This window comes from Schistocerca nitens, chromosome 5 (assembly GCF_023898315.1).
Source record: "Schistocerca nitens isolate TAMUIC-IGC-003100 chromosome 5, iqSchNite1.1, whole genome shotgun sequence".
NCBI classification, from domain to species: domain Eukaryota; kingdom Metazoa; phylum Arthropoda; class Insecta; order Orthoptera; family Acrididae; genus Schistocerca; species Schistocerca nitens.
Window position 1 is genome coordinate 752,422,611 of NC_064618.1, and position 26,915 is coordinate 752,449,525.

Here is a 26,915-nt window from a genome sequence, read left to right on the forward strand (position 1 = left end):
AAATAATTCTCAGTATCGAGCTGTAATTCATTCCAGTAACAGTTAGATAGTAATAAGTGATTCGGTGTGCTAAATTGAAGTAAACCGACAATATGGTACCTCGTTTTCTGTAAATCCCTACGTGAAAGTTGTCAATGGTAGTGTCGTTTTAATAATTTATAGGCAGGAGAATACCATTGCAGAGACATTACGCATCCTCACATACACACGACATATATTATGTATTCCACGAGGGCTTTCAAACTTACGTATAAATTTTGTTACAAATTTAACAATAAAAGTACTGTACATCGGTCCCAGTTTTCTAGGTATTTAACATCAGAGACTTCTTCGCCGGGCACCATGTCTAGCAACTGGGCAGAATCTTGATTTCCAGTAATCGTGATTCTTGAGAAGAACAGCTTTATCTTGATGGTAGTCAGTCCTGCTGTGATCCAAGCAGGACTTGTGTTACGATCAGAGAGAAGATCAGGTTTCTGTGGCAAACTACGCAAATATTTCATGTACTTCACGCTGATCTTATGTCAATGGATTGTGTTAAATACAGAAAACCCCAGAGGAAGGCAATCTCAATGTCGAATTATTTAAATATGCTTGGGAATCGTTACACTTAGAACTATTGAACATCGTAAATACTTTTGGAAATACAGCAACATACCAGAGGAATGGCAGACAGCAGTTGTTATTCCATTATTCAAAAAAAGAGGATCGCAGGAAATGTGACAATTACCGAGGTATCAGTCTTCTGAACTGTGGATACTATCAATAACAAGCAGACTAAGGGTAGTTTTGGGGACGTCTCTTACTGAGGGACGGAATGTATTTGGAGTGGGAAGGTCTTACTTAGAAAGTGTTTTTCCAGTATGACAAATTATGGAAAAACTCAGAGAATACAATCATCTCACATACAAAGCAATTGTTAGTTATGAGAAAGCTTTTGATAAAGTTAACAGAATTACATTAAGCGAACTTTTGGAAAAGAAATCGAAATATCTCAAGGAGTGCGACAAGGATGTCCTTTACTACCCATATTATTTAACATATATAATTGACGACATCATAAAGTGAGGGAAAAAGTAGTGCACCATTATAAGCCTGATAATAAAGTTGTAAATACACTCCTGTTTGAGGATGATCAATAACCTTAGAGGTCTCAGAAGATCAATTACAGAAAGCAATTTGGTCCTTGCACAAGGAAGAAAATAATTACAGTATGACAATATCTAAAGGTAAAAAGAAGATAATTGCATTCCATGCAAGGAGCATTTACGAGCAAAAACAATGATTGATGATAAACTGATAGAACAAATAAATATTTTAAAATACACCGTGATCAAAAGTACAAACTGTAAAAAATGCAACAGTTGTTAGGTGCTTCTAAGGTGTGTGTCAAAGACTTGGAGTTGGTTGTCTGATTTGAGGAGGGACCAGACCGCGAGGTCATCTGTCCCATCGGATAAGGAAAGCAGGGGGAAGGAAATCGGCCATGCCCTTTCAAAGGAACCACCCCAGCATTTTCCTGGAGCGATTTAGGGAAATCACGGCAATCCTACATCAGGATGGCCGGACGCGGGATTGAACCGTCATCCACCAGAATGTGAGTCCAGTTGCTAATTACTGCACCACCTCTCGGTTGACTTAGAGTCTAACTAGTCAAAGGAGGAGGAATGAGGCAGCAGAGATGATATTCCTGAGACCTCTAGCTGGTTACAAAAACACAGAACTGACAAAAAATATCGGGTGGTTATAATTAAACTTTCCCTGTTTAACACGTTATAACAAGGAAACTAATTGCCGTACGAAGACCAACCCTGGTAGCATTAAAGTGAAGGACATGGAGAAGGGAAATAGTTCAGAATCAATTCAAGTGAAACATTTTAACGTGCTGCTTCGGTACGTCATATCAGTACCATTCCTGTTACAAAATGCCCTCAATATGGCGCCCATCAGTGTCCAGAGGGGTCTGAAAGCGCAGGATTGCATTCTGCAAAGCAGAACGAAGCGTATCTGTAGATATGCTGGCTACCTTTCTTCATATCAGCACATGTGTGAAGTGAATGTTTCCCTGGTAAACCTTGTCCTTGAGGTAGCCCCACAACCAGAAATCACAGGGAGTGAGATCAGGTGATCGTGCCGGCCAAGCATTTGGAAACGATCGGCTGATAATTCGATCGTTTCCAAGTGTGTTTTGGAGTTGCAAGTGCACTTCACGTGCGATGTACGGTGGGGCCCCATCTTGCATGAAAGCTTTTGAGTTTAATGCGTATCTCTTCTGTACAGCAGATATGACATGCTGGGGAAGTCTACCGCAATAACGCTGACCAGTGACACTGCACGTCTTTGTCCTTGAGCGCCAACGTGTTCAAAAAAGAATGGGCCAATGATGGACATAGCCGTGAAACCACACCATCTGGTGACACGGTGATGTATGGTTTGTGGGGGCGCTCAACTGCGCGGTCATCGTCGCCCACACAAAGTCCCAATTTTGACTCAGTCAATTTTTTTATTCACAGTCCAATCCAGTCACTGTCACAGATGATAATAATGATGAAATTATGAGGACAACACAAACACTCAGTCCCTGGGCAGAGAAGATCCCAACCTGGCCGGAAATGGAACCCGGGTCTCCGTGATGCAGATGCAGCAACGCTACCCATTAGACTACGAGCTGCGGACATATATGGGGACACATTCACCGTCCAGAGAAACTTTATGCACAGTGGCTGAAGGTGGAGATCCGCATAGTCTGCAATTCGGAGTGTTCGCCTCACCTGTCAGAGAAAAATGAGCTTCTTCAGTCCATAGAATGGCCCAGGGCCAGCCTTCGTCAGCTTCAGTCCTTGCGAGAAAGTGGAGAGCGAAGTGATCTCGTTTATGTGCGTCCTATCGTGAAAGCTGCTGTACGGTATTGATCTTGTATGGATACCATTTGAGAATGATTCGAAGCACTTACCGTATAGTAGACCACGGGATGTTCAACTCTTGTGACACAGCATGCGTGCTGTATAACGATCGGGGATTGCATACAACGTTGTCTCCCATAGCTACAGCGATTTCATCAACCAACTGTGGCGGAACCGGTCGTTGGCCTCTTCCCAGAGCACGCCCAGCTCTCCAGTTGCTTCGTACTTCTTCATCACGCTACGCACAGTATGTGGAGAAAGAGGACCCTTCCGTAATCCTTTCAGTTGGCGATATTCTCGAAATGCAGATACAGCATTAGTGTTGTTTTGATAACAGAGTTTCACCAATAATACGCTGCTCCTTTTGTCCAAGCTCATGTTGACACATCAAATAATGCACTGCGACTTGTCAGATGCGTGAAATTTTAAATCAAAATGACTGATCACAGCACCTGGTAGCCATAGTTGGTACTGGAAGGTGGCGCTGTGACGCATGGACATCGTGTATCCCACACTCTGGACATTAATGCTACAAAGTTTGGTACTCGAACGGTAATTATTATCCGTTATGACGTGTTGAAAAGGGAAACTTGAATTTTAACCACCCGTTAGTGAAACACGGAATTAACTTGGTGTCAAAAGTGTACTACAGAGAACAGAGGAGTGCCGAAATAAGTTGCATGATCGTATTCGATGGATATCAGAAGAACGAATGCCTAAATTAATATGCAGTTATAAACTTTAAGAAAAAGGAATGCAGAGCGTCCGGAGAAGAGATGGGAAGATCAGCTGCATTCTACTTGGATCCGGAACGGGCAAGGATGCCTGAATCAAAACTGGATGTGATGACGACGACACATGTGGTCAACTATTGCTGTTCCGGTACCTTGGAGGGCGCGTCGTTAGCGACGGAGGCGACGATGATGACGTGGCGGGGCCTGCAGAGCAGCGGCATGGGCAGCGGCACCTCCCCGCGGGCGGCGGCGGCCAGCAGCGAGGCGCGGCCCAGCGTGGCGCAGACGGCGGCGTGGCAGGCGGCGACGGCGGCGCAGGGCAGCGCGTGCACCGCCAGCAGGCGCGCCAGAGACAGCCAGGCCGGCGCGGGGGCGGGCGGCGCGCCCACCGCCAGCAGCGGCGCCGCCGACAGCGCCGCCCCCAGCCAGGCGGCGGCCGCGACGCGCGCCCCCAGCCGCCGCCACGCCGCGTACAGCCGCGGCCGGCGCACCGCCGCCAGCCGGTCCGCTGCCAGCATCGCCAGCAGCAGCGTGCTCGCCGCCACGGGCACGCCCTGCGGGGGACCCATCCACAGCAGCTGACAAAAAATACTGGCCGGCTGCCAATCCAGTCGCACATCACTTATAGGCACGGAAATGATTCGAGTCGCTTTCTATGTGACGGTAGAACAGTCACCAGACTGCTCTAGTGTCGTTCATATTTAGTGTGGTTGCTTGGTAAGATATGTAAGGTGCACGAACAGTGTAAAAACAAAATGTCCAGACTCTCTGTGACCAAAATGGTAATGAAACAGAGGATGACAGACTAAAGGCCGAAATACCAGATGTCTTTTTCCAAAGCTGTTTCACAGAGAAAGACTGCACTGTAGTTTCTTCTCTAGATTGTCGCACAGATGACAAAATGGTAGATATAGAAATAGATGACAGAGGGATAGAAAAACAATTAAAATCGCTCAAAAGAGGAAAGGCCACTGGACCTGATGGGATACTGTAACAGCGAAAATGCAGGATGCAAGGCACCTGCTACCGACATATATATATATATATATATATATATATATATATATATATATATATATATATATATATAAAATTGTTTTTGAATTGTATGTAAATATTTGTAATTTAAATGCTTTCTTTTAATAAATAAGGATATTGCTTCACTGTATGTGTACATTTAGGCAGATGTCGTTGACGTTTCATTGTATTTATCTGTGTTTTACTATGAAATTTATAAGCTCTGGGAAAAAGCCAAAGGAACTGTTATTTGCATCGACTAGCAACGATAGTAGCAGTGCTTGTGCGTTGTAAAATCTTTGGGTAGGGGGTTCTTGCTCAGAGCGCGCGGATAGAGCAGGACACGGGTTTCAGAGCTTGTAGTGTGCGTAAGTGTGGTGTTAACGCTCTCGCAGTAGAGAGTACCATTTCGGCGGCATCATATACGTGCGCCGGCCAGATGACTAGAAGCAGGAGGAAAGACAGTGAACAGGCGGAAGAGGCTGTATTAATTACGATTGTCCGTTCCTGTAATTAGCCGTGGCCCCACAAGATGCTACCGTCTTCAACAAAAGCAGCAGTTCCAGTTTCTAGTTTCTAGTTGTCGGCTCCGGGTTTCGTCGCACGCACTGCACTGAAGTAAGACTGTTCATTGGTAGAAAGTATTAATGGCTAACCCAGCAGCACAACTGAATGTGATTTGATCAATGAACTTTATTTAAATAATAATCAGTTAAATTCAGGCGATTGTGTCCTCATTGCCCGCAGACATTGTTACCAAGCAGGGTTCTTGTTCCCTTTTTTCCTTATATATAACCACAGTTTGAGAATCTATCAATGAAAAAATTCAAATCTAAATAAAATGCACAAATTAAGAGTGCGGAAGTTTCATTTATTTTAAATATAGCTTGGAGCTCATGGCTGTTTGGTCTGGTACGTATTCTAGTATTTAATTCTGTTCAAGTCAGTAAAAAAGGCTCAGTTGTTCAAACAATAATATGAAATCCAATTTGAAAATTAACTGCAAAGTAAAAAGTGCTTGCCTTTCTTTAAATTTCTTTGATGACGTTATGTTGATGTCTCTGAAAGTCGTTGTTCACGTAACGAAGTTCAATACTAACATACAGCTTAAGTGCATATTTTCAAATCATTACTCGGTTGCCCTTTTCAGAATTTAATGACAAACTTAACGTAAAAGTGACTTCTCAGTTTTCTTTTATCATTACATACTCACTTAAAATTAGTGTCAAAAAAACGTTACAACCTTCAGTTGCCACGGCAGTGTTTAATAATAAATGTTTTTCTTTTCCATCATCTTGTACAGGATTTAGGATGTAAATCGCCCTAGTGGGCTGGCGACCGTTAATTATTTCCTTTACGTTCATTAGTGTAACTTTTGGATTAATGATCAGTGGTACCCCTTTTCTGTCCAGTGTTGTTCGTGAGTGAATGCACAAAATAACTTTCATTTTTCCAAATTGTAGCCCTGTTCGGTTTAATTACTTTTTTATTTTTAGTAGACATTTCTATCAGAAAGATCGGTTGTACACTTTCCACCAACTTATCGGTATTACTTCTTCGTGAAATATAGCCCTATCCAATTAGAAAAATTCCATCAGGTATACACGTGATCCACGGTCATATTTTATATCGCAAACAGAATAGGCCGATTAGTAAGTGCGAGGTTACAATACCAGTTCGATTTTACACAGAGTACCGTAGGTCTCTAGAAGAGCGTAGCCTTCCAAAAGATTGGAAAAGGGCACAGGTCATCCCCGTTTCCAAGAAGGGACGTCGAAGAGACGTGCAGAACTGTACACCTATATCTCTAACGTTGATCACTTGTAGAAGTTTGGAACACTTGTTATGTTCGAGGTTGGAGTGTAATGACTTTTCTGGAGACTAGAAATCTACTCTGTAGGAATCAGCATGGGTTTCTAAAAAGACGATCGTGTGAAACCCAGCTCGGGCTATTCGTCCACGAGACTCACAGGGCCATACACTCGGGTTCCCACGTAGATTCCGTGTTTCTTGACTTCCGCAAGGCGTTCGATACAGTTCCCCACAGTCATTTAATGAACAAGGTAAGAACATATGGACTATCAGACCAATTGTGTGATTCGATTGAAGAGTTCCTAGATAACAGAAAGCAGCATCTCATTCTCAATGGTGGGAAGTCTTCCGGGGTAAGAGTGATTTCAGGTGTGCTGCAGGGGAGTGTCGTAGGACCGTTGCTATTCACAATAGACATAAATGACCTTGTGGATAACATCTGAAGTTCACTGAGGCTTTCTGCGGATGATGCTGTAGTATATCGAGAGGCTGTCACAATGGAAAATTGTACTGAAATGGAGGAGGAGCTGCAACGAATTGAAGCATGGTGCAGGGAATGGCAAATGAATCTCAATGTAGACAAGTGTAATGTGCTGCGAATACATAGAAAGAAAGATCATTTATCATTTAGCTACAATATAGCAGGTCAGCAACTGGAAGCAGTTAATTCCATAAATTATCTGGGAGTAGGCATTAAGAGTGATTTAAAATGGAGTGACCATATAAAATTAATCGTCGGTAAAGCAGATGCCAGACTGAGATTCATTGGAAGAATCCTAAGGAAATGCAATCCGAAAACAAAGGAAGTAGGTTACAGTACACTTGTTCGCCCACTGCTTGAATACTGCTCACCGGTGTGGGATCCGTACCAGATAGGGTTGACAGAAGAGATAGAGAAGATCCAATGGTACCCAGCGCGCTTCGTTACAGGATCATTTAGTAATCTCGAGAGCGTTACGGAGATAATAGATGAACTCCAGTGGAAGACTCTGCAAGAGAGACGCTCACTAGCTCGGTATGGGCTTTTGTTGAAGTTTCGAGAACGTACCTTCACCGAGGAGTCAAGCAGTATATTGCTCCCTCCTACGTATATCTCGCGAAGAGACTATGAGGATAATATCAGAGAGATCAGAGCCCACACAGCGGCTTAACGACAATCTTTCTTTCCACGAACAATATGAGACTGGAATAGAACGGAGAACCGATACAGGTACCAAAGGTACCCTCCGTCACACGCTGTCAGGTGGGTTGCGGAGTATGGATGTAGATGTAGAATGATTGACACTGAACATCTTCAGACAACCTACACCATCTACAAGCTCGATCCAATAACCCTGCAGTTTCACCTCTACTTTCCAACCCGCTTATGCTGCTATACGTTTATCAGCACATCCCACCGATGCTGCATGGTCACACCCTCCCCATACTCTTTCAAAGAAACTTCAACCATGTTACCGTCCAGATCATCAACTCCACCCTACAATTACCCATCCTACGAGGTCTAGCTCTGCCCCAACCATTCCGCTTCCTCACGGCTCCCTCTCCCTCTCCTACCTATGCTTGTTTACTCCCGTTTTTCCCCATCTGCCATGCTTTGCCTACACGCCCTGCCCCATGAACTTTTAGATTCACCAATTAACCCCCCCTCCCCCACCACCACGAATCCCTGTTCTGTACCAACTACCACTCCTACCCCATCGATTCTATGCCAACCTTATACCACCACATTCGTATCCTTTTCCTTGTCCCACCTTTCTTACTACAACAACAGACTCTCTTTGTCTAGGCAGGTCCATCCACTCTTAGTGCCCGGTAACTAGAGTGTGTTTTAAATTTTTTCCATTTTCCTCTTATTACATTTCGTTTTACCTTTTATTATTACATAACTGCAAGTGTAAGAAGGCATATGTCTTGTACATATAAGTAGTTCTATTTTGTTTTCTCCTTTGAAAAAGTTTAATTTCATTGTAAATATTTCACGTTTCCATTTCTTGTTTTTCTTCTCATTTCGTTTTTGTTGCCCAGTGGCTGAAGAGTAGATTGACTGTACCGGCGACAGTCTGTCTTCCCCTCCCTTCTGGGGCGCGCGGATTAAATAAGAATAAAGGAAAAAAGTCAAAGGTTGAGTGATTACCGTGAATGACACAGAGATGCCTCGTAATCATATGAGACAACCTTATCAGCTTCTGACATTGTTTAAAAGCGTTCTCGTGGTGGGTCTCCATTCCAACTGCTGGTGTAACGTGCAATGTGGGGAGCACAAGGGCCTGATGTTCGACTGAAAGCGAACGCGACAGCTGGCATACTCGCTATCAAGGTTCCCGTTGGTGACGTCTGGCCGCCATAAGGAAGGATCACTGTATTGTGCACCAGACACATCGTGGCCATTCACGAGAGCAATTAATGGTGTGCCTCCAACATTCTGTGACATTGGCTGAAGATTAGCAACACATGAACTGGAGAATTTGCATCCCATATGTACTGTTTTCAGTGATTATTTGCAGTTCTGCTCTACCCCAAATGAACATCATTGGCGAGTACAGTGACGTTCCAGGGCGAGGCACGTCTCTTCGAATGTTTCGGAGAGACACAGTTGTGTTACTCCTTACTTTACATCACGGTTGGTAGTGGTTCAGGGATTTCTGACGACACCAACGACACATGTTATCCCACATGCGACAGTACCCTGTGGTAGTTTTCAGCTGGATAATGCGTGATGTTGAGGTACACCCATGGACAGAAAGAGCCCAAGTCTGTCGCTGATAGCGCTTTCTGGGACCAGTTAGAACGTCATCCCAGAATTAACATCCAGGATATTAATGAAGAGTTACAACAGTTTCCGACTAGCTTGCCTCAGAAGAGGATACAACAGCTCCTTCTCAGCGTCCATCCAGGGCAACGTCATATGCTCGATACACACGAGCGAGTAATAGCCGCCCGTACTCACAGTGGGATCGTAGCATCAGAAATCGTTTCAATGCACGCACAACGGGATCGCAGCGATAAGAACGCAGCAGCACTGGAGTGGAAGCCAACGATTATGCACGTAGGGACAAGAATGCAGCTAGTGTTTGATTGTTTCATTTATGATGAAACGGAACTAGTTGTACCGTTCCACATTTTCTCAATACATTTCCGGTACAAGAGAATTAATAGCGAGAGTGTTTTTACTCGGCGGAAATAAATCAGTGGGTAACAAACAGGAGAGGGCAGTTCAATAAGTAATGCAACACATTTTTTTTCTGAAACAGGGGTTGTTTTATTCAGCATTGAAATACACCAGGTTATTCCCCAATCTTTTAGCTACACAACACTATTTTTCAACGTAATCTCCATTCAATGCTACGGCCTTACGCCACCTTGAAATGAGGGCCTGTATGCCTGCACGGTACCATTCCACTGGTCGATGTCGGAGCCAACGTCGTACTGCATCAGTAACTTCTTCATCATCCGCGTAGTGCCTCCCACGGATTGCGTCCTTCATTGGGCCAAACATATGGAAATCCGACGGTGCGAGATCGGGGCTGTAGGGTGCATGAGGAAGAACAGTCCACTGAAGTTTTGTGAGCTCCTCTCGGGTGCGAAGACTTGTGTGAGGTCTTGCGTTGTCATGAAGAAGGAGAAGTTCGTTCAGATTTTTGTGCCTATGAACATGCTGAAGTCGTTTTTTCGATTTCTGAAGAGTAGCACAATACACTTCAGAGTTGATCGTTTGAGCATGGGGAAGGACATCGAACAGAATAACCCCTTCAGCGTCCCAGATGACTGTAACCATGACTTTACCGGCTGAGGGTATGGCTTTAAACTTTTTCTTGGTAGGGGAGTGGGTGTGGCGCCACTCCATTGATTGCCGTTTTGATTCAGGTTCGAAGTGATGAACCCATGTTTCATCGCCTGTAACAATCTTTGACAAGAAATTGTCACCCGCAGCCATATGACGAGCAAGCAATTCCGCACAGATGGTTCTCCTTTGCTCTTTATGGTGTTCGGTTAGACAACGAGGGACCCAGCGGGAACAAACCTTTGAATATCCCAACTGGTGAACAATTGTGACAGTACTACCAACAGAGATGTCAAGTTGAGCACTGAGTTGTTTGATGGTGATTCGTCGATCATCTCGAACGGGTGTGTTCGCACGCTCCGCCATTGCAGGAGTCACAGCTGTGCACGGCCGGCCCGCACGCGGGAGATCAGACAGACTTGCTTGACCTTGCGGCGATGATGACACACGCTTTGCCCAACGACTCACCGTGCTTTTGACCACTGCCAGATCACCGTAGACATTCTGCAAGCGCCTATGAATATCTGAGATGCCCTGGTTTTCCGCCAAAAGAAACTCGATCACTGCCCGTTGTTTGCAACGCACATCCGTTACAGACGCCATTTTAACAGCTCCGTACAGCGCTGCCACCTGTCGGAAGTCAATGAAACTATACGAGACGAAGCGGGAATGTTTGAAAATATTCCACAAGAAATTTCCGGTTTTTTTCAACCAAAATTGGCCGAGAAAAAAAATGTGTTGCATTACTTACTGAACTGCCCTCGTATATTGATTTCGTTTCGTGTGTGCCACGTTTCCCTTCATCCTTTCCCTTATGGACCTGGGCTGCATGAATGAGGTAGTATGTGAAGTAGCAGAAAGCTTTAGTGAGACGTTGTAGCAGTGCATGAGTAGAGTGGTTCTGTGATAGTATAGTACACCAAGCGCGAACAAGCTTGGCAAGGACAAAGTGTGCAAGTCAGGTCAGAGAGGTCGCGAAAGTACGAGTATGGGCTCTGTCAGGTTGGGGAACCACCCCCTCCACCCCTGCTTTCGAACCTGCAACGGTTAGGTGGTGCGGCTCGCAGGTCTCTGGTTCCTGGATAGCGCCGTGTGGCAGACCTTGAAGACTTTGTTCTCTATTTATGGTAATATTGTCAAAGGTATTAGAATGTTTCAAGTCTGTTCGTTACCAAGGTCCAGATTTGGAAATCAAGTGTGACATTACCACGACAACCGCATAAGGGAGTTTATTTTCGTGATTTCATTAAATTTGGTCAGGCACGTGCCATGGGCCTTAAGGTCATGGTCGTATTATTGCTCAGAGCATAACAGAAGTTAACTCATTTAATATATTTTAATGTGGTGTTTCTTTCACAGTGATATTTTAGGGGATTTTTTTAATTTCTGATATGCTTTCTTTGTATACTTAGTTTCCCGCCTCATGGTCGGTTGGAGCAACCACCACATTAGTAAAGTGCAGTTTCGATCCAAAAATGTACAGTAGCCTCACTACAGTTTCGTATAGCTCAGTTCGGAAGCAGTAAATTTGTGCGGAGAATAATAACTCAGAATTATGAAATGTACACGTATTCACTTTGGCGCGAACTTGGTCAACGGTCTTCCGCCCTGACCGTGTTCACTTGTAGCGTCTTTTGCTGAACTTGATCCGCGTGACCAATAGTAATTAAAAGTACTATCAAAAGAAGGCATGGGTTTAGTTCTGATTCTGTGCCTGCATAAAATTTCATTGAAGCCAGGTCTTTGCTACCCTCTTCCTTTCCATAATTACGTGGCGAAAGTAAGCCCTGTTGACTAGAGAGACCATTTGTCATGATGTATAAAATGAGAGCCCCTACTGTTGCATAAGAATGGGCAGTAACAATTTCAGTAGATTCAAGGCTACTTGTTCAAATGATGTAAGTAGTCAACAGATATCAATTAATCTAGATCCTCGACTGATTATCTCCTTCCTTTATCATAAACAACATAAAAAATAGGTGAAACCTAAAGTTAATCCCTACCTCAGTCGCCTACTGGATCGACAAATGAAAATAAAATAAAAGCTGTATGCTCCCTATTAAGCCCTGCATAGGTGCCTTCTGTAGTGCTAAAAAAAAAAAAAATAAAAAAGATTGCGTTATCCGTTGCCTTCAAATTTTTACGGGTAGGTTAAACCCACCCGCTAGAAATTATTAATACGCCAGCAGTAACTCGCAGGGGCCTGTAATTTCGTGGAGCACGTGAATTTCTTAAACCAGTACTAAAGGGGGTAACTTCCAGAAGCAGTAGGAAAAGATAAGCAACTGCAAGCATCCTACCCGGTCGAAGTTTACCCGTACCACCGGGAGGATGGTTGCGTTGCAATGAATATATCAAGAAACAACAGGACATTCTTGTCTTACCCAGTGATTAGTTCACGGTAAAAGTAGTTGTTTTCCTTTTTTGATTTAAGAGAAGATGAAACTAAATTCATTATTTTCGAATGAATGTACAGTCGTTTGATGAATTATCAGTAATAGATCGGCGGTAGCATCAACTATTCATCTTCACCACGTGCCTGAGTAGTGGATGCACTGTAATTGATCTGCACTATCAGTACATAATCGGCCACAGAATACTGTGTAAAATAGCAAGGAAAGTTTATAAATCTCTGTGGAAAACCTTGCACAAAGAGTGCATATCGAAATATCCAGAAACGAAAGATGGCTGAAAAACGCCAGGGGATCTGAAAACCAAGCTACGTGACCGATACAATGAAATCCTACTAACTCAAGGAGGAATTTCATTCCACAGTAGAAGAAATGTTTTCTGTGATTACATTACAGACAGTGCTGACAAGGTACCATGCAAGACAAATGTGTCTAAATAGGGTCCGCAACAATGTTACTGAATAGTAAATAAATTTATTTGCAAACGTGATATATTACTAAATTTGTGCTGAAATCAAACAAACCATCAGATAAAGACGAAAGTTACCACCCTATCGCTTTTTTCAGCTGCTGCTACAAACTTCTGGAACGGCTACTCCTCAAAAGGCTGGGGCCACGAATCCTAGAAGTCATCCCACCAGAGCAGGCAGGTTTCAGACCCAAAAGGAGCTGCACAGACCAGGTTCTAACGACATATATTGAAAAAGGTTTTCAAAAACAAAAAAAAGACAGCCGCAGCTTTCATAGACCTAACAGCTGCCTATGACAAGGTATGGAAGGAAGGACTTCTACACAAACTGATAAAAGTAATCCCCTGCCGTATGACACTGAGACTTATTAACAACATGCTTTCGGATAGATACTTCCAGGTGATACAGGGTAATGACATAAGCAAACAGAGGAAACTGAACAATGGACTGCCTCAAGGATCAGCTTTAGCACCAATGCTCTTTAATCTTTACATCTCTGACCTGCCTGAAACCATCTCAAGGAAGTTCTGCTATGCTGATGATATGGCCCTAGCTATCCAAAGCAAGAAATTTGAAGACACATCCTCACAACTGACCTAAACAAAATGCATGAGTATTTCACCAAATGGAGGCTGATACCAAATCCCACCCATACTGAAGTCAGCTGCTTTCATTTGAACAACAAAATAGCGGGATATGAGCTGAAGGTTCATATGAATAAGAGTCAACTGCGATATCAGCCATATCCAAAGTACGTGGGGGTCACTTTAGATAGGACATTATCCTTCAAAAGACACCTGGAAAATGTGTCCAATAAAATAAGCTCACGGAACAACCTCATTCAGAGGCTCTGCAGCATTAACTGGGGTGCAGCAGCAGACACACTACGAACCTCTGCACTCGCCTTAGTGTACTCTGCAGCCGAGTACTGTGCACCAGCGTGGTTAACCAGCGAGCATATAAACAAGGTGGACACCCAGCTCAACGCTGCTATGAGAACCATAACTGGATGCAAAGGACTACCCCACTATTTTGGTTTCCAACACTTAGTCATATAGCTCCACTCAACCTACGAAGACAGGAAGCTCTGATGAAGAAATACACAAAAATAATAAATAACCCCCTACTTCCTATCCATGAAGATGTCCCAACATTGGAAAGAACACGACTCCGCTCCAGAAATCCCCCTTGAAGACTGGCCCAACAACTGTCAGCTGCCAACTTCAGCATGGATACTATATGGCACGAGAGCTGGAGTGATAGTGCCTCCTCCGACAACCGTGAACTTATCGGTCATTAGAGAAACCTAAGGGCTTTGAACTTCAAAAAAATGGCTCTGAGCACTATGGGACTCAACTTCTGAGGTCATTAGTCCCCTAGAACTTAGAACTAGTTAAACCTAACCAACCTAAGGACATCACAAACATCCATGCCCGAGGCAGGATTCGAACCTGCGACCGGCGGCTTTGAACTTCCACGACAGCTATGGAAAAGCCTAAACAGAATCCGAACAGGACATGGACTATGTGCACACAATCTACACAAGTGGGGAAAGCTTCCCAGCCCTAGCTGTGACTGTGGGGCACGTAATCAAACAATACAGCACATCGCCCAGAACTGTGAATTAAGAGCCTACCGGGGTAGTCTGGCTGACTTCTTCAACGCCACACCGACCTGCCTCGAATGGATCGCCAATTTCGACGTCAGAATTTGAAGACTTGTGTAGCGCAAAATATCTGCTGCGATGTTACTTTTTTTTGTGTTTATGCAATATATTTTATCTGAATATGTATCCTTCACTTATGTATTCTATAGTGTATTTTATCATATAATTTCATAATGTAATCAGTGTAAACCATGTGTGTAGCGCCATACGCTAAATAAAATAAATAATTTATATCGTTATTGAATTGTGTGCAGTTATATATTTTGTCGCAGCAATACAATAGCGCATTGATTACAATGAACTTAATGTATTCTAAACTGTTATTCATTAACGGAAGATGTGTTCATTGAGATGAATGAGCTCTCGAGAGGGAGGAAAGCATTTGGTCCTTACCTCTATTTGAATTTATAAAAACCCATATTCGAGCAAAACCACCAACTCTCGTTCACAAAGAAAAACAGTTTAGCACTGGTGTTTACGTGTTATATCATTTCTCTCCTGATTAGATTTCTCAGCAAAATCATCACAAAACTTAACACATACTTGAAACTATGTGCCTCTCTTCTTAAGCCTACCACGATACCCCCTGCAAGACGTGTATTCTTTTTCACCATTTCAAAGAAAAATTCCATATCCAGTCCGGCTTCATACATGCTTGGCTGATGGCAGCTGTTGCTACCCGATTCACTTACGGCTGCTGGTTGGCTGCGATCGGTGAGATTGCTGCGATTCAGCAGCGGCTGGCGAGCATTCTTCTCGTGACGAGTTGTTTCACATGCGCTGCTGAAACTCGTGAGAAAATGGCGCTGCGAGCTCGCGATGATAAATTGCTCGTGTGCGTCGAGCCATGCTGATAAGCGAACTCAAATGGCCAGAACTTTGCAAATGTCACTCGATTTTGTAATCACTGAAATAACATCACGCGGCATCTCACACCTCTGTTTCCGGTTGCTTCACTTTTCTAATCAGTAATTTTTACGGTATTTAACAGATCTGAAGATAGTCTGAGACAGCAAAAAACAGCGATCTACAGACGGAAACTGCGCGTGTTATTAAAGCTGCGTGCTGGGCCGAAACTCGAACCTAGGAAGTGGCTTCTCACGAGAAATGCTGTTACCGACTTAGCTATAAAGGCACGCTATAAAGGCATGTTTCACGACGTGCCTTTAAAGCTTCACAACCTCAGTCCCATTTTCCACTGAATTTCTGTGTCCCTTGCAGGAGTACCGTGGAGTGGAGGAGAAGATACTGCAGAGAAATAGCTTGGCCAGAGGCTAAGAGAATATTTCCAGGATGAATCTCTCACTCTACAGATAAGGGTGCACTCTGAATCTATGAGGGCGGGTCGCGAATAGCTCAGTACCTAAGAGCCTTGCCCGTCAAAGGTTCCAAGTTTGAGTACCGCCGTGGCATATATTATTAATGTGCTATAAAGTTTCGAAACAGCGAACGCTCCGCTGCAGAGTGATATATTCATTCTGAAAGCACAACTGGTTCTCTATATTTGAACTCCATTCACGACAGTGACAAGGAAACTGTTACGTTTTTTCTGTTGTGTGGCCCATCTATCCAGAAGTACGTCTCAGGAGCTGGTTATGCTACAATCCAGCCATCTAGTGGATGGCACGAATTCTCGCGTATCACCTACCTGTTTTGAGCAGTAGTGCTGATGACAAGATGACTCTTGTATATACTATTATTTACATATAGTTAACGACGCTGACGCTGATTTTGCGTTTAGAATTTGACGATGCTACTATGGCTCCAGTATACTAGGACATGTTTTTATAAAACATATCTGAAGATGGCAATTATAGACTGAATCTGGTAGTCTGATCACGAAAACTTTGTGACCATACGAGGTGTGGCTAGAAAAAAACCGGACTAGTACTGGTGAAACAATAAAACGAATGCAATAAAGCTGAAAGTCGCGTGGCCTGTCACGTAACTCTCGCTCCGCCTACTGCTCGAGTTTCATCTGCCTCCTGCACTCAGTCTGCCCGTGGCGTCTGTTTTAAGTAGTTGACGTTTTGTCTGTGCGTCGGAAAATGTTGAGTGTACAGAAAGAACAGCGTGTTAACATCAAATTTTGTTTCAAACTAGGAAAATCTGCAAGTGAAACGTTTGTAATGTTGCAACAAGTGTACGGCGATGATTGTTTATCGCGAACACAAGTGTTTGAGTGGTTTAAACGATTTAAAGATGGCCGCGAAGACACCAGTGATGACACTCGCACTGGCAGACCATTGTCAGCAAAAACTGATGCAAACATTGAAAAAATCGGTAAACTTGTTCGACACTTTCCTTGTCAACTCCTGTTAACTCAAACACTGCTCTGATTGTTAAACGGCGATCTTGTCGAACAAGTTTACCGTAGGCGGAGCGAGAGTCACGTGACAGGCCACGTGACTTTCAGCCTTATTGCTTTCGTTTTATTGTTTCACCAGTACTAGTCCGGTTTTTTTCTAGCCACACCTCGTAGACATGAAGTAAAGGAAGTTTAACTTGTACCCGACACACTCATCGGCAATCATAAACTGTCTATAATGTAATACAGGTAAAACGGTATCACAAGCAACCATTCCAGGCTACTTGTGTAAAATATACAAACAGCAAATTATGACTACTGCTGACATACCCATAACTATGGGGATTTCTTTATATGTTTTTGTGTACACCAGGAGGCATAATCCATATCACTTCAGGCAGGGGGTTACCTTCATAGTCTCAATGTTATTGAATTTAGCATACGCTAAAATTCAGGAGTAAGTAAAAAACAGGTTTTTTGTGTTCTCCAAAAAAATTCCTGCCCCAAGATACTGGCCTCCAAAGATGACACTGCGAACACCATTTTGAAGATGCCAATTTTGGAAAAAATTTTAAAATGCTTATTTCTGCAACAGTCCAGACCTTTTGTTACTTTTTTATTTCAAAGATAATTGCTTTATATTTGCAATGGTGTTCTCTGTTTAGACGTATCTGTCACAGTTCTTTTACTGTCACTGTTTGAATTTTTTTTTTTGTAATTTATAGAAAAAAAATTTTTTTTTCAAAAGTGCCAATCTAGAAAAGTTTTTTCTGTTAATTAGTACCATGTAGTACTATATTCTCTGTAAAGGAAAGCTTCCACTTTCTTACGTTAGACAAGTACAGCTGCCAAATAACGTAAGCGAATTATTTAAAGTAACAGTTCATTTTGCACTTCATATTAGTCCTAAACTACTGCCGGTTGGAAGGTCAGCTGTGCACGAAACTGCACCACAAGTTGCGTGCATATACTGGGCAACTCATTCTTGTATCTCCAGCCGTAGTGCGCGATCTGACCGCCAATTACATTCCAAAAATTCATGTTAGACAAGGCTTCTTTGGTCACCGTTATCACTTCGAAAAAATAAATATGCGTAATTAACTTTTTTTTCCTTTGCAGGTATATGCCTATAGTCATAGGACACATCCGAATCACCGAGGCAAGCAATTTTGGCACGCTGGTAAGACGCAATAACAAGCTAGCCGTGCCCATTGATGAAGTACTTGTACTACTCTGAAGAGCCAAGGAAACAGGTACATCTGCCTAATATCGTCTAGGATCCCCGCCACTACGCAGAAGTGCCACAACACGACGTGGCATGGACTCGACTAATGTCTGCAGTGAATTGACATCGTGACTCCTGCAGGGCTGTCCATAAATCCGTAATAGTACGAGAGGGCGGAGATCTCTTTTCAACAGCACTCTGCAAGGCATCCCAGATGTGCTCAATAATGTTCACGTCTATTGAGTTTGGTGGTCAGCGGAAGTGCTTAAACTCAGAAGAGTGTTCCTGTAGCCACACCGTAGCAATTCTCGACGGGTGGGGTGTCGCCTTGTGCTGCTGAAGCTGCTCACGTCCGTCAGAATACGCAACGCACATGAATGTGTGCAGGTGATCAGACAGGATGCTGTACGTGTCACCTGTTAGAGTCTTATATAAACGTATCAGAGGTCCCACATCACTCAACTGCACATGCCCCTCACCATTACAGAGCCTTCATCAGCTTGAACAGTCTCCTGCTGACATGCAAGGTCCATGGATTCATGAGGTTGTCTCCATTCCCAAACACGTCCATCCGCTCGATGTAATTTGAAACGAAACTCGTCCGACAAGGAAACATATTTGCAGTCATCATCAGCCAAATGTCGCTGTTGTTGGCGGGGCCAGGCGAGGCGTAAAGCTCTGTGTCGTGTAGTCATCAAGGGTACACGAGTGGGCCTTCGGCTCCGAAAGTACATATCCGTGATGGTTCGTTGAATTGCTTGTAAGCTAACACTTGTTAATGGCCCAGTACTGAGCTCTGCAGCAATCTGGGGAAGGGTTGCACTTCTGTCACGTTGAACGATTCTCTTCAGTCGTCCTTGGTTCCGTTCTTGCAGGGTCCTTCGGGAAAATCCACTTTTCATCGCTACCTCGGAGATGTGTCCCATCGCTCGTGCGCCTATTATAACACCACATACAAACTCCCTTAAATCTTGATAACCTGTCACTGTAGCAGCAGTAAACGATATAATACTGCGCCAGACACTTGTTGTCTTATATAGGAGTTGCCATGCGCTCTTCCGTATTCTGCCTGTTTACTCATATCTCTATTTGAATGCGTATGCCTCCACCAGTTTCCTCGACGCTTGAGTGTATAACTCGTTTCCTACACAACGCTGCAAGAATCCATGGGCAACTGATGGAAATGTTCGCCAACAGCGCATCATCATACAATGTGGGCAAAGAGATGCTGAACGTGTAGTGGAACTACAAAGGTATTACACTGCCCACTTACGTTGATGTGAGCATCTTTCAAAAGACTGAATAACCACATCTGCAGCGACCCACCGCGTAAAATGCAGTAGGGATGTTAGTGATGTTCTGGAAGATAGCGACAGCGAAGTGGGGCCCTGCCGACTCCAGTATCGCGAACAGCTGTGCTATGTTTCGCGGATGAGGATCCACAGACCCAACAGCCAGTTGGAGGCTGTCCCTTCAGATTCTCGATTGGGGTCAAATAAAAAGAGTTTGGTCTCCAGAGAAGTACGCTGATCTCGTTCGAGTGTCCTTCTAAGCACTTGTGTACGCTGCGAACTACGTGATACGTCGCGTTGATCTCCTGGTAGATGTTAGCGTGCTGAGGAAAAATATACTGCATATAGGCGTGGATTCGGTCCACAGTGATAGAGACATGCTTGTGTTGATCTACTGCGCCTTGCATAATGACGAGATCACCCAGGGAATGCCACGAAAACATTCCTCAGACCGCTCCCTCCTCCAGCCTAGACGCTCCTGACGATTGTTTCACGGTGTTTGCTTTCAAACGTTTCACGCCGTTGGAGCACAAAACGTGATTCATGTGCAAAAACCAGCTGTCCGCTGCTTTACTGACCTCCAAATTCCAGCCTTCGTCGCCGATGAATAGCAGCCAGTATCCATCATGGGGTAATGAACCAAGCGCCTTCTGCAGATGCCTGTCCGCAACAAAGTTCGCTAAACGGTCGTTGAGGAGACACTGTTGGCAGTCTCTTGGTTCATCTGGGTCGTCAGCTGCTCAACAGCCTAGTCGCCCGAACACATCACCACAACACCTTAGTCGTCTATGGTCCATGGTGCACCACAGTTGCTTCGGAGCCGGTTTTGGATAGCCCCATATAGCCATGCAAGGTATACATTAACCACGGCTTCACGCAAACATTTTACTACTTTAGCTGTTTAAAAAATGCTTCCAGCCTTGGCCCGAAAGTCAGTTATCATGGATCACGATCATTTGGACTTCAGATAAATCGCTCCGTTTCGACATCACAACTACACTGTCTTCCGTGTCCCTCGGATTCCCTTTATATACCCTCCACTGTTTGTGCTGCCACCTGGTATCTGTGAGTGGTAATTGCGTGTTGACGTCGAACATAGGCGGAGACCACATTAATGTGAGTGGGCCGTGTAAGAGAGTATACTCGCAAGCGTCGCAAGAGCAGACTTTCCGAAATCTCCTGACGAATTTATAAGAGGTTGTCAAGACGAAGCGTCGGGGTAGGCTTTGCTCCAAGGGGCAGCCCCTCTTACTACTTCTTTGAGCTATCAGATGCTATCCCCCGCATTCTCTACCAACGCATCTTTGTCTATACTACTTATACAACTTAGAAATGATTTTGGAGGTGGAACTTTTACCAGCAAAGTCCAGACTTCAAAAGCCCATGTTTCCGCCATGTCGTCTGCAGCTGAGAAAAATATGTCGCAGTGAAGGGTGCATAGGTGTATCTACAAGCGACGGTATGGTGTATGGCGTAGGTTATCTTGTACCGCAACGAGTCATTTCCTTTACTGTTGCACTCGGAAATGGGGCAATGGGGAAGCGACTGCCTATATGACTTCGCAAGAGCCCTAATTTCTCTAGTCTTCGGGGTCCTCACGCGAAATGTACGTCGGCGATATCAAAATCGTGCTGCAGTTAGCTGCAAATAACTGTTCAAATGGTTCAAATGGCTCTGAGCACTATGGGACTTAACATCTGTGGTCATCAGTCCCCTAGAACTTCGAACTACTTAACCCTTTGTTTCCTGACATAAGAAAAAATTTACTTTTTAACATTTTCTTTGCAGAATTTATGCTATTGTGGCCTCAAATGACGGTAGGATTTTTTGTAAAATTTTATTTTATTTTTCACAACTTTTTTCTCTCCTGGTACTCAGAAGTACCGTCAGACTCCATGGACAGAATCACAACATGCGCAGAAAAATGCTCCAATTTTTATAAGTTGTACTTTATTCCACATAAATATTAAATATTTTTACATTAGAAAATTAATTAACAGAAATATGATATTTCTGATTTTTTTTTTAATTTCACATAAATTTATTCTAGAGCAACTTCAAAATACATAGTAACTTAGCTATACATTTTTGACAGTATATACATATCACATATTTAGTGATACCTCATGAAATTGTAGGAAACAGTTCTTTTTCTCATTGCAGCACAAATACACTTTACATGTACTACATTGTGAATGTCGTCTCGACTGAATTTTATGTTTCGCACACATTTCGCATCGTCCTCTTTTACAAATGAACACTACAAAATGGTTTCCTCTATTGCCAAGACGTACATCCTTCGGAACAGAAAAGTTATCCTTCCTTCTCTTTGGGAGAGTTGTTTCATCTTTACCAGAGTTTCTCTTTTTGAGATTTGTCACTTGCTGTTCATTCATTAGCCCTAGTGCCACAGCACGCCTGAATTCCAGCAGTGGCAGTGCCCCATGTAGATAACTGAAAATGACGTAAGAATTGACAAAAGCAATTTCTATTGCTCCCCAGAAGACACGGTGCCACCATTTCTTTGATCGCTTGTCAAGACCGTAAGTTGAACGTAATCTGTCTGCATGATCCACACCACCCATGTTTTATTGTAATCACTTACAATAACTGGACATGGTATAGTCATACTAGTTCCATCTTTCTGTTTTCTTGTCACTACGCTCTGTTCAGTGTCATGGATGTTTGACGCAAAATACACTACTTTATTTTCCTTCCATTGAAATACTGTTAGGTCTAAAGATGACTCTCCGTGATTTGATTTAGACAATTTTCTTTAGGTAAATTGCCTGGCAAACCTTTCCTGTGTGTTCTAATTGTTCCACAGGCAAATGTATTTGCCGATTTCTATGTGAGAAAAAGTGGACAGAACAACTAGTGAGAGGTAACGCATTGTTGCTACAATAAAGTGTTCACACAACCTGACGGTACTAATAAGTCCGCCTTATATTTTCCACTTTATCTCATTCACATGCAACGTAATGCTTCAAACTATTATAAAAAAAACAAAGAAGATAAGTACGTACAATGGAAAACTCAACGGAAGTTTCAATAAATTGCGCACAAATTCAGGCAACACCATGGAAACAAGCACATGCAATCTTCTGTTTTCACAGCAGCGCGCGAAAAACAATTTCAAGCTCTGACCGCCAGAGAGGTCTATGTATTGCACAATAACATCTATGAAACAGTAGAGCAGAGTTACTGTTACGTACCGACAGGCTCTCAGATCACGAAACTGCACCATGAGAAAATAATGAGAGTCAAAACTTACTGGTACTTTTAAGTACCGTCAGGCAACAAAGGGTTAAACCTAACTATCCTAAGGACATCACACCCATCCATGCCCGAGGCAGGATTCGAACCTGCGCCCGTAGCGGTCACGCGGTACCAGACTGAAGCGCCTAGAACCGCACGGCCACACTGGCCGGCTGCAAATAACTGTTCTCTAAATTTCTCGTCACTGTTCGGAACGTCGTCTCTTGTCCATGGATTCCCATTTGAGTTCATGAACCATCAACGTAATACTCATGTGTTGTTCGTAACAAATATAGCAGCCCCCTTTGGAGTTCCTTTGAAGTCTTCCTTTAATTCGACCGGGTGGGGACCCTAATCACTGGACCAGTACTGAAGAATGGCTCTTACTGGTGTTCTGTGCGTGGTCTCCTTCTTAGGTGAGGTACATTTTCCTAAAATTGTGGCAATGAACCGAAGTCGGTCATTCGGCTATCCTACTACCGTCCTTACATGTTATTCCCATCTCTTATCGCTTACTCCAAGATGTACAGGGTGGTCAGAAACTATCTGAAATCTTCTAGGTGGTGCTGAGCAATAATTGTTAAGGAAAAAATTCGAAATCTAGGCTGATTTTTCAACGTCTTCAGAAAAGATTAGACACGTCGTGCCGTTTCCGAGTTAATTACCATTGATTTTATCCAAATTCAAGCTTCCGACCAGATACAATTAGTTTCAGCTGCTCTCATAGCGTAGACGTTAGCCTACGAGACTGCTCAGTCTCTTGCTCGGATTAAATTCTTACTGCCGACCCATGTCCAAATTTTTGAATCGATTTCTTGTACGGTTTTAGGATACTAACCGAAGAACACATTTGACGACACCGACATTTTCCATACTCAGAGTAAGCTGCCGTTCATCACACCAAATAGAATTTCTAAGTCATTCTGTATCCTTCTACAGTTACCCCTGACGAACCGTTGTCTGTGATGAACACTCGCCGTAGAGAGCAACGTACTTAAGAAATCTTCGAGGCACTCACGCATCTGCGGAACTGTTCCGTACTTTCGGACCTTCGTTAAGAGTCTGCAGTGGGGAACTGTGTCAAACGCTTTCCGGAAATCTAGGACTATGGAAACTGTCTATTGCTTTTCATCCATAGTACGCAGAATATCGGGTGAGAAATGGGCAAGGTCCTTTTCTGACGAGCAGTGCTTTCTAAATTCATGCTGATTTGTCGACAGAAGCTTTACTTTCTCAGGAAATTTATGATAATCGATCTTAGAATATGTTCAGTAATTGTGTTGGTCTGTACTTTTTCGGGCCAGTTTCTTTATCCTTTCTATATACAATAGTCACCTGTACTTTTTTCCAATCTCTTGGGACTTTGCGCTGGGCGAGAGATTCGCTGTGAATGTAAACTATGTAAGGGTCAATGTTGCAGAAAGAAAATGGCTCTGAGCACTATGCGACTTAACTTATGAGGTCATAAATCGCCTAGAACTTAGAACTAATTAAACCTAATTAACCTAAAGACATCACACACATCCATGCCCGAGGCAGGATTCGAACCTGCGACCGTAGCGGTCGCTCGGTTCCAGACTGTAGCGCCCAATGTTGCAGAGTGTGCTTTTTAAAACCGAACTGCTGTTACATCCGGACCTGGAAACTTATTTTTTTTCGAACTCTTTCAGTTGTTTCTCTACGCCAGGAATGCCAATTACTGTGTGTTCCATACGGGACTCTGTGCAACGGTCAAACGACGGTATCTTTGCACGATCCTATCACGAGAATAATTTCTGAAACGTTAAATGTAAAACATCAGGTTCCCTTTTCCTATTGTCACACCAGACTGGTCGAAGAGTGACTGTATAGAAGCCTTCAACCCACTTCGTGATTTTTCGTACGGCTAAAATTTTCACCGGTTCTCGGCAGGGTCTTTTGCTATGGTATGACGGTGGTAGCCAACGGCCTTACCGCAGTGGTAACACCGGTTCCCGTCAGATCACCGAAGGTAAGCGCTGTCGGGCTGGGCTATCACTTTGACGGGTGACAATCCGGTCTGCCGTGCGCCGTTGGCGAGCGGGGTGCACTCAGCCCTTGTGAGGCAAACTGAGGAGCTACTTGATTGAGAAGTAGCGGCTCCGGTCTCGTACGCTGACATACAGCTGGTAGAGCTGTGTGCAGACCACATGCCCCTCCATATCCGCGTCCAGTGACGCCTGTGGACTGAGGATGACACGGCGGCCGGTCGGTACCGTTGGCCCTTCCAAGGCCTGTTCGGACGAAGTTATGTTTAGTTTAGTTTTATGTCGGTGGAAGCTATTGAGTGCTTCTCGCGTCTATGTTTTTGTAGATGCAACATATTTCTCTTAACTTTTTCCTGTCGATTTTCTCACGTTCTTTTTTGACCTGAGAAGTAAGTTCCATGGCTGCAGCTAATATTTTTTTAGGTGGTAGTTTACGACTTGCTTAGGTAGTGTAATGATGTTTCCAAAATATTAAATAAAGTATCAATATGCTATTAAACGAGTTTCCTTTCATGTGACTTGCTTTGTTTAGCTGTTGCCCCTATGAACACACTAGCAGTCGGTCCGCAGCCTCTAGATGTTCCCCATGTGCTACAGCTTTGTTCACTCGCCAAACTAGGGGTCTGAGAGAGCCGTCGGGCGTTATCTGTGTGGCTGTGTTATTGCGCCCAACCGGCGGAGCTGCGGGCCCTGGCATTGTCCCCGCATTCGCATAATTCAGATCTGCGGAGCGGCGTCTCGCTGCGTTATTAATTAGCAGACGTCGCACACTGGCAGAACAATGGAGCGAACATTCCGGGCCAACCAGATTCACTGCGGAGCAACAGGTAAAAGCGGTCTGCTGACAGCTATTCGTTGGTGCTAACAACAGGTTCAGCGAAGCGCATTGACACTGGACCTGTTTTCGTACAAGTTCTAGATGATCACTCACAGATTTTTGTATCATACTCCCTCCGACACCTCCTTTTGTTCCTTCTCACGCTTTGAGTTCCTTCCAATTTCTCTCACTACGTGTTTCTCAGCAAATATTTGTTAGTCACGTCATGTAGATTGACACAATACTAACATACCAACCCATCCACAGTTCCTCCTCTTTCCCTACATCCACCACAGCAACACACAGCATACCACAATTAACGTTTTCAGCCAAAATACATTTTATCTAGATAATGATCACAATTGGTCCCTAAAAAAGCGACGAGTGTCTTTCTGTAATCCATGAGATAAGACAGTCAACGATTTTTTCTTCGAAAAGAATTATGTTACTTTCTGGTTCCAGAACTAGCTTAGGGGGCAAGGCAGTTTCTCATCCCCTTCGTTAGTGCAGGCTACATACATTCAGGGGCAAACTTGATTCATTTATGACCGCCTCGTTCTCCTCCCCTTAACCTACTGTTCTGTTAATTGATTTATGACTCCCTGGAGGTTGATTTATTAGCCCCTGGGGATAATACGTCTTTCCGAGAACCCCCCTCCCCCTCTCCACCCCATCGCTGATACAAGAAAAATTTCAGGCCTGAATTATTCAAATAGCCCAGTCCCACTCAATTTGGTGACTAATTAAGTTAATTGGTCAATTAATTAACTCCTCCCACTCCCATTAGCCCCCCCCCACCCAAACCTCGACATTGGTGGAAAAAGGCACAATTGGTTGGATATTTGGCAGGAAATCGATTGCATTGTATGGAATAATGTTTAAACAATTTCTGGTAAACAAGACAAGGTGTAGAGTATTGTTTATTTAAACAATTTATGGATACAAGACGGTGTATGGACCATAGTTCATTTATTTAAAAGAATTTTGCAGGAAATCGATTGCAGGAAATGGAATATTGTTTAAACAATTATTGGCAGACAAGGCAAGGAATATTGTTTAAATAAAAACTTTATGGTCTACAAGAACATGTTTGGAAAATAGTTCATTTATTTATTTAAAGAATTTGTCAGGAGACTGACTGCAGTGTATGGATACTGTTTCTTTAAACATTTCAAGGGTGACAAGGCAGTATGGAATGTTTAAGAATTGTGGAGC

General features: G+C 43.6%; 1 protein-coding gene across 1 annotated transcript in view; it reads right to left on the bottom strand.

Moving 5' to 3' along the window:
- LOC126260696 (uncharacterized) overlaps positions 1-26,915 on the bottom strand; it is a 90,026-nt gene that overhangs the window by 23,176 nt on the left and 39,935 nt on the right. Inside the window, exon 4 of the mRNA XM_049958031.1 lies at positions 3,790-4,236. Within this exon, the coding sequence (XP_049813988.1) occupies positions 3,790-4,236 (447 nt within the window). The remainder of the gene's footprint in view (positions 1-3,789; positions 4,237-26,915) is intronic.